The sequence below is a fragment of the Myotis lucifugus genome, unplaced genomic scaffold (assembly GCF_000147115.1).
Source record: "Myotis lucifugus unplaced genomic scaffold, Myoluc2.0 scaffold_60, whole genome shotgun sequence".
NCBI lineage: Eukaryota > Metazoa > Chordata > Mammalia > Chiroptera > Vespertilionidae > Myotis > Myotis lucifugus.
In genome coordinates this window covers 1,748,505-1,757,804 of record NW_005871108.1, presented here as the reverse complement: position 1 = coordinate 1,757,804, position 9,300 = coordinate 1,748,505, and the positions used below count along the sequence as shown (strand labels likewise).

Genomic DNA, 9,300 nt, shown 5'->3' with positions numbered 1-9,300 from the left:
AAAAATTTTTTATATATTTGATTCTGTTTTTTATTTCTACAGAGAGGAAGGGAGAGGGATAGAAAGTTAGAAACATCCATGGGAGAGAAACATGGATCAGCTGCCTCCTGCACACCCCTACTGGGGATGTGTCCACAACCCAGGTACATGCCCTTGACCGGAATCGAACCTGGGACCCTTAAGTCCGCAGGCCAAGCCGGTCAGGGCAAAAAAAAAAAAAATTTAAATGAAGAAAGCCTATGGAACTTCTGAGACACCATCAAATCAAATGACACAATATAGGCCACTTTAATTCAAAATAATATTGGAAGTCCTAGCCAGAGCAATTAGCTAGAAAAAAATATATAAGGCATCCATTTCAGAAAGGAAGACATAAGAATATTTGCAGATAACATGATACTATATGTAGAAAGCCCTAAAGACTTTATCAAAAAACTGATAGATACTTACCTGGCAGGGGAGATACCATGATCACGAAGGTGGTTTTCCCAGGGCGAGGCTTATCCATTGCACTCCGGATGTGCTGACCCCTGTGATTTATCCAAATGTGGGAAACTCGACTGCATAATTTGTGGTAGTGGGGGACTGCGTTCGCGCTAAAAAAATATATATATATATTAAAAAAACTGATAGAACTTATAAACAAATTCAATAAAGTTATAAGACAAAGTCAATATACAAAAATCAGGTGCATTTCTATACACTAATAATGAACTGTTGGGAATAGGAATTAAGAAAAGAACCCAATTTTAAATTGTGTCAAAAAGAATTAGATACCCAGGAATAAATTTAATTTAAAAAGTAACCTATACATTCATGACCTACACTGAAAACTATAAGAAACTGATGATTTAATGAAATCCTTATCAAAATTCCAATGCCATTTTTCTCAGAAATAGATAAAACAATCCTAAAACTTCTATGGAAGAACAAAAGAAAGACCCCGAGTAGCCAAAGCTATCCTGAAAAAAAAAAAAAAACTGGAGGCATCATGCTTTCTGATTTTAAACTATTTTACAAAGCTATAGTAAACAAAACAATATGGTTTAGGCATAAAAGCAGGCACACAGGTTAATAAAACAGAATAGAGAGCTTAGAAATAAACCCAGGCATACATGGTCAATTAATTTAAGACAAAAGAGACAAGGATATACAATGTGGAGAGGACAGTCTGCTGGGAAAATTGCACAGCCACATGCAAAAGAATGAAATGGGATCACTACCTTACGCTGTACACAAAAATTAACTCAAAACGGATTAAAGACTTAAACATAAGACCTGAAACCATAAAACTTCTATTAGAAAACAGGTGGTAAGCACTTTGTCATCTGTCTTGGCAATGATTTTTCTGGATTTGACACCAAAAGCAAAGACAACAAAAATAAATAAACAAGTGGAACTACATCAAACTAAAAAGCTTCTACACAGCAAAGGAAACCATCAACAAAATGAAAAAGCAACCTACTAAATGAGGCAAAATATTTGCAAATCATATATCTGATAAGATGTTAATATCTAAAATATATAAGGAACTCATAAAACTCAATAGCAAAAAGAAAATTCTGATTAAAAATGACATAAGAGCCAGACTCTGGTGGCTCAGTAGTTGAGCATCGACCAGAAGATCATGGTCCAATCCCTGGTCATGGCACAAGCCCGGGTTGCAGACTCGATCCCAGTAGGGGGTGTGCAAGAGACAGCCCATCAACGATTCTCTCTCATCATTGATGTTTCTAACTCTCTCTCCCTCTCCCTTCTTCTCTAAAAATCAATAAAAATATTTTTTAAAACATGAACAGAAGATCTAAATAGACATTTTTTCCAAAAAAGACATACAGCTGGCCAAGAGGTACATGAAAATGTGCTCAAAATCACAAATTATCAAGGAAATGCAAGTCAACAACAGTGAAATATTACCTCACACCTAACAAATGTTGGTGAGGGTGTGGAGAAAAGGGAACCCTTGTGCACTGCTGGTGGGATGCTACTGCTGCAACCACTTTCAAAATAGTATGGAGGTTCCTCAAAAAATTACAAATAAAACTATCATATAATCCAGAAATTCCACTTTTTGGCATTTTTCTGAACAAAACAAAAACACTATCTCAAAAAAATATATGCAATCCCATGTTCATTGCATCATTATTTACAACTAGTAGCCTGGTGCACAAAATTCGTACACATTAAAAGATAATTAATTGCCCTAACTGGTTTGGCTCAGTGGATAGAGCACTGGCCTGCGGACTCAAGGGTCCCGGGTTCGATTCTGGTCAAGGGCATGTACCTTGGTTGCGGGCACATCCCCAGTGGGAGGTGTGCAGAAGGCAGCTGATCAATGTTTCTCTCTCATCCATGTTTCTAACTCTCTATCCCTCTCCCTTCCTCTCTGTAAAAAATCAATAAAATATATTTTTTTAAAAAGGGAATTAATTAGCAAACTGGCCACCTGTCAATTCCGTGAGGAAAGGGGCTCCCTCCTCCCTCCTGTCAGTGTCCGGGATGCAGGAGAATGGGGTTCCTGGCTGGCAGGCCACTGACAGCAAGCTATCCAACAGCGGATTCTGTGAGGAATGGGGCTCCCTCCTTTCCAATGTCAGGGTCTGGTTTGAAGGTCGGCCATGCCCCCTGTTGGGCCAGATCCAGAGTTCTACCACACCATGGCCTCCACCTCAGCAACCCAGGACTGACTGCTGCTGGGCGCTTCTGGTGCTCTGAGACCACACGGGAAACAGCTGGGGAAGGCGCAGCCCTTGGCAAAGTGACCCAGGATTCAGTGGGCCCATGCTCTGAGGGCAGGTCCCTGCCTCAAACCCTGCCCTCTCCGGAAACAGCTCCAGGAAACAGCTGGAGAGGGCGCAGCCCTTGGCAAAGTGACCCAGGATTCAGTGGGTCCACGCTGAGGGCGGGTTCCTGCCTTAAACCCCGCCCTCACCAGAAACAGCTCCAAGAAACAGCTCAGGGGAGGGCAAAGCCGTTGCCAAGATAACCCCTGCAGGACTGACTTCCTTCCACTTGGTTGCGGTTCTGGTGGTCGTGATGAACACCATCCAGGGTTTTAGATAGCCAAAAATCAAAGCAACCTAAGTGTCCATTGATAGATGAATGGATAAAGAAAATGTGATATGTATTTTTTCCCCAGACATAAAAGAAAGAAATCACGTCATTTGCAACATGGATGGACCTTAAGAGCGTTATGCTAAATTATGTAAGTCAAACAGAGAAAGACAAAAATCATATGATCTCACTTATACATAGAACCTAAAAACAAAACAGAAAAACTCATAGATACAGAGAAAAGATTGGTGGTTGCCAGAGGTGAGGGGCAAATGGATGAAAGTGGTCAGGAGGCACAAATGGCCAGTTCAAAGATAAATAAATTCTGTGAATGTAACATACAGCTGGGTAGCTATAGTTGATAATACCATATTACTTATTTGAAAGTTGCTAAGAGAGTACATCTTAAAAGTTCTCATCACAGGAAAAAACAATTGTAACTGTGTGGTGATAGGTGTTAACTAGGCATTGTGATCATTCTACAATTTATACAAATATTGAACCTCTGTGTACACCAGAAACTAATATAATGTTACATGTCAATTATATCTCAATAACAAAATAAGTTAAATTTATGCCAAGAGATGCTTCCCACAAATTCATTTAACAAACACGTACTGAGTTCTTATGTTGATTTAGTAGCCATGCTGGCCATTGGAGACATCAGTACAAAAAAGGCAGTCTCTATCCTCCAGGAGTCCCTGGTTATAGCAATTTCTGCTCTTCTGATTCTCACACACTGAGTGCGTTAGGCATAATTACCTGACAAATAGTGAAGCAAATAAATATTCATCCCCTGCTCAAACGTTAAGAAAGAGAGATCCAAAGGGCCTGCACTTCTTTCACATCTTATGCCTTGTATTTCCCCCAGGATCAAAAGCAGGAGGGAGAGAACCAAGATGGCAGCATAAGGTACAAACCTGTACGTGCTGCCCCCCACAACAACATTAAAACCACAACTATAAAACAAAACAGCTATCATCTAGAACCACGGGAAAGCTGATCGAGTGGAAGTTCTACAACTAGAGGAAAGAAAAAAGCGCATTGAGACCGAGTAGGAGGGGAGAAGCGCCAAGAACAGAGGTATGGGGGCCCGCGGGAGGCTGCTGCACCTTGGTGCACAGTTTTTTTCAATCAGAAGGGGACAAGCTCTCGAACACACTGAACTCATTTACGGCGAGACACTGGGTCCCAGGCTCCTACGGGGAGAAACGGGACTGTCTTGCAGCGGCACGGAAAGCGAAGGTGACTTTCTCACAGAGCTACTTGCAGGGATCATTGTTGCTGTGGGGGCGTGCGGCACTCGAGGAGTCGCGGGGTCGCTGACGACACCATTGCTGTTTGCCCTGCCCTGGGAACTCTGAGACCCCGCCCCACTACATCCCCTCTCAAGCTGTGCTCAGCGGCACAAAGGAGGCACCTGCGCTTTTGCAGCCTAACAAACTGCAGTGAATCACAGAGCTCCAAAACTTCCAAACTCCAAACAAAGAGGAGAAATCTGTTGATATTGCTGTAGCCCCTGCTGGGTGGACCCACACAGTGGTTGACTTGGGAGATCCAGGAGCCAGGGTACTCCGGTCAGATACTAGACTTCAACTCCTCACATCTATAAGGAACACACTCAAGAAGCAGACTCAGTGAGCACCAAAGCCCCACTGAAGCAAGTCCTACCGCATAAGGGTGTCTCCAGCACAGCAGTTCTTCTTTTTTTTTTTTTTTTTTTTTTTTTTTTTTTTTTTAAAATATATTTTATTGATTTTTTACAGAGAGGAAGGGAGAGAGATAGAGAGTCAGAAACATCGATGAGAGAGAAACATCGACCAGCTGCCTCCTGCACATCTCCCACTGGGGATGTGCCCGCAACCCAGGCACATGCCCTCGACCGGAACCGAACCCGGGACCCCTCAGTCCGCAGGCCGACGCTCCATCCACTGAGCCAAACCGGTTTCGGCAGCAGTTCTTCTTATAGACACAGTGGCTCCTCACAGTCAGCCAAAAATGTGAAGACAAAGAAACATGTCACAAATGAAAGAAATGGAGGAAAGCAAAATAATGGAGGACATAGAGTTCAGAACCACAGTTATAAGGTTACTCAAGAATCTTCTACGAACCTCCAAGGAACTTAGTGAGACCTTCAAGGATCTTAATGAGAATACCAAAAAAATGGAAAAGGACCAGTCAGAAATTAAACATACACTGACTGAAATAAAGAATAATACACAGAGATCCAACAGCAGACAAGAGGATCCCAAGAATCAAGTCGAAGATCTGAAATACGAAGAAGTAAAAAACACCCAACCGGAAAAGCAAAAAGAAAAAAGAATCCAAAAATATGAAGATAGTGTAAGGAGCCTCTGGGACAACTTCAAACGTACCAACATCCAAATTATCAGGGTGCCAGAAGAAGAGAGAGAGCAAGATACTGAAAGCCTATTTGAAGAAATAATGACAGAAAACTTCCCCTACCTGATGAAAGAAATAGACTTACAACTCCAGGAAGCACAGAGAACCCCAAACAAAACGAATCCAAAGAGGACCACATCAAGACACATCATAATTAAAATGCCAAGAGCAAAAGACAAAGAGAGAATCTTAAAAGCAGCAAGAGAAAAACAGTTAGTTACCTACAAGGGAGTACCCATACGACTGTCAGCTGATTTCTCAACAGAAACCATGCAGGCCAGAAGGGAGTGGCAAGAAATATTCAAAGTGATGAATGCCAAGAACCTACAACCAAGATTACTTTATCCAGCAAAGCTATCATTCAGAATTAAAGGTCAGATAAAGAGCTTCACAGATAAGGAAAAGCTAAAGGAGTTCATCACCACCAAACCAGGATTATATGAAATGTTGAAGGATATTCTTTAAGGGATAAATACCACATGATCTCACTCATTTGTGGAATATAATGAACAACATAAACTGATGAACAAGGACTGATCCAGAGACGGAGAGGCACTGATTGGACCGTTGGGCCCTGGAGGGAAGGGGGCGAGCAGTAAGGGGGAGAGATCAACCAAAGGACTTATATACAAGCATATAGGCCTAACCAATGGACATGGACAACAGGGGGGTGGTGAGGGCATGAGCGGGGGCGGTGGGGGGTAGGGGATAACGTGGGGATAAGGACACAGATGTAATATCTTAATCAATAAAAAATATATTTTTTAAAAAGCAGGAAATATGTTGCATAAAGTGTTCAGAGAAGGTTGTTCTCAAACAGAATCAGAGAAAACACAACTTCTGTGAGCTCTGGTGCACTTCACTGCTCATGGCCCAAGGCCATGAAGAGGCCAATAAAGACTGGAACTCAAGATCATCAACACAGATCCAAGCCTTCTTCTCTGATACCCAGCCATGAAGCTCCTTTTTCCTATCTTTGCCAGCCTCATGCTACAGTTACAGGTGAACACAGGTAATGTGGAATCCCGGGTTTTAGAGGGGTTGGTGTGAAGAAGTGGGGACTTAGTTGTTCATGACAACGGGAACCCCAAGAGATGCTGAAAGATGAGTTGCCCAAAGAAATGGTTGTAGAGTCTACCTATTGCATCAGTTATGTGCCATCCCCCATGCATCCCCATAGGCTCAAACCACAGACTGTGTCTGATGGGGGACACATCGGGAGCTCCCTAAAGCAAAAGCAGGGTGTTTTTTTGGGGGGAGGGGGGTTGTGTGTACTCAGAAGCTATCCAACAGCCCGGCTGGCGTGGCTCAGTGGTTGAGTGTAGATCTATGAACCAGGAGGTCACCGTTCAATTCCTGGTCATGGCATATGCCTGGATTGTGGGCTTGATACCCAATGTGGGTGTGCAGGAGGCAGCTGATCAATGATTCTCTCTCATCATTGATGTTTCTCTCCCTCTCCCTCTCCATTTCTCTCTGAAATAAATAAAAATATTTTTTAAAAAGAAGAAGAAACTCTCCAACATACAAAGCTGCCTTCCTACCCTCTAGACCAGCCGTGGGCAAACTTTTTGACTCGAGGGCCACAATGGGTTCTTAAACTGGACCGGAGGGCCGGAACAAAAGCATGGATGGAATGTTTGTGTGAACTAATATAAATTCAAAGTAAACATCATTACATAAAAGGGTACGGTCTTTTTTTTTTTAGTTTTATTCATTTCAAACGGGCCGGATCCGGCCTGAGGGCCGTAGTTTGCCCACAGCTGCTCTAGAGAGAGCTATCATCTGGGTCTCAGCCCAAGTCTCCCTCATCTTTGCTCTATTTCTAATTTAAAACATCTCTTGAAGCAAAGGTTCCTATCAATTTGTACTTTGGTGTAATAAGGAGGAGACCCTTACCCTTATGCTAAAAAAAAAATCTCTTTTAAGATCCAGTAAATAGGTATATGTTCTCGATCTCAACTTTTTCAGATTTTTATAGTTTCATCCCTTCTCTCAGTCTTTTTTGTCTTGGAAACCCACAAGTTACCCATAAGAGTATCTGGGAATACACTGTGGCAAAAGGCTGAAACAGGACTGGCCACTTCACTTGACAAGAAAAGCAAAGCATTGAGATATGTTTCAAAATACAAGAATCAGCCAGATATTTGGAATAATTGGCAACGGGTCAGGGAAAGGAAAGTAAGAGTCCAAGATGTTTCTAATGTGTTTATCTCGGGATCCTAAGAGAAGGAGAGTAGCATAAGCAAGCGTGACTGTGTCATCTTGGGCAAAACAGCTTAGCCACTTTGAGCCTCAAATTCCACCTGAGTGTAATTGGGTTAATCAATGTAGCTGCTTGAAATACACCAATTTTACTGTTTTGTCTTTGATGAGAAACAACGTTGGAATGTATGTGAACATTATGAGTTGAACTGTTAAGATGAGAAAGAAAGAACTTTCTTGATTCAGAAATAAAAAGGTGAGACATTGGGATGGAAAAAAAGACCATCCAGCAGATGAAGATGAGGTACTAAACTGAGCAGGGAATGCAGAGCTCCAGGTAACAATGTGGGAATTATCTTGATAGCGGCGAGGTTATGATAATAACTAATACCTCTGAGGAACAGAGTGTCCTGAGAGGCTGAAAATGACAGAACTCCATGCCCCAGGAAACACAGGTCAAGCTGTTGTCAAGGGGGGTAAGGTCATAAACCACTGCATTTGGCAAGATGCCAGCACTCCTGAAACTGCTATTAATTCTTCTTTGAAATTCTTTCTTGGACTAGTTTTATGACATATTTTACTTCTGTTGGTATTTCCTAGGATCATGCGGAGAGACAGTGATGCCCTTCCTTCAAGTGTCTAAGATACTAAGTTGGAGGTCGAAAATCTTACCCAGAAGCAAATAATTGGATTCCCTTTTCTTCTCTCTTTTGTGTGCCCTAGATTTTTAAAGTAACTCAGTGAGGGGAGGCGAGAGAGATTTATTTTGGGTTTCACAGGTGTACAGAGACTCTCTCGGTCTTCCAGGGCCTTCATCAATGCTCCTAAACACTGCACTTAAGGCTTAGCATTAACAAACTCCCTCTTACTCGATTTCTCCCCCTCCAGCAGCTTTAAGATTATATCTAGTTACTAACTTAACCCAGTTGTTTTTTTCTTTGTGCAGAACTCTTTGGCTGGAAAAAATGTTTAATGGGTTTGGGGAGATGCAAAAACCACTGCACTGTGGATGAAAAAGAGATACAGAAATGCAAGAAGAAAAAATGTTGTATTGGACCAAAAACACTTCAACTGATAAATAACTACCTGCAAAATGAAATGCCCCATGGACATGAAGAGGGCTCTGCAAAACAGCTAAAACCTATTAAGACTTCTAGGGCTGTGATACAAACAAAATATATTTTATCGCTCTCTCCCAAAATCAAAAGCCCTTTTGCCAACATCAACACTACCATTATCTCAAATGCCAGTGCTGTGAACCCTGCCATCACCAACGCCATGATCTTCAGAAAGATTACATACCCTGCTACTTCTACCAAGGGTGATACCAAGAAAAGCAGAGGTTCAGCCACTGACTTCTCCCCACCGTCACCACCACCATAGTAGACACTGCCGATACCACAAATGGAGCTGGAGCAAACAGATGAGCAAGGAATGTGGGTCTTTCCCTTAAAACACTAAGTTCCTCTCTATCTTTGCTATCTATTAAATAAGACATAGAATGGTTTCCTCTGTCATGAGTCATTCAATAGATACTGGTTAAATACCTAGAGTTTACACAATCTTATTCTCGCAGAGCCTCACAGAGGAGACAGAGTTGGAGAGGGATGGAATTTTCATTTACATGCCCAGGAGAAA

The 9,300-nt window shown here is 42.1% G+C and overlaps 1 protein-coding gene and 1 non-coding gene across 2 annotated transcripts; both read left to right on the top strand.

The window, feature by feature from the left end:
- Positions 1 to 442: 442 nt before the first annotated feature.
- LOC111826197 lies at positions 443 to 601 on the top strand. The gene has a single exon (XR_002829483.1). It is a non-coding gene; the product is annotated as a U1 spliceosomal RNA (small nuclear RNA).
- Positions 602 to 6,411: 5,810 nt separating this feature from the next.
- Positions 6,412 to 9,045, top strand: DEFB129 (defensin beta 129). The gene is made up of 2 exons (XM_006089552.2): positions 6,412 to 6,469; positions 8,609 to 9,045. The coding sequence occupies exons 1-2, from the start codon at positions 6,412 to 6,414 to the stop codon at positions 9,043 to 9,045; spliced, it is 495 nt and encodes a 164-aa protein (XP_006089614.2).
- The last annotated feature ends 255 nt before the right edge of the window (positions 9,046 to 9,300 follow it).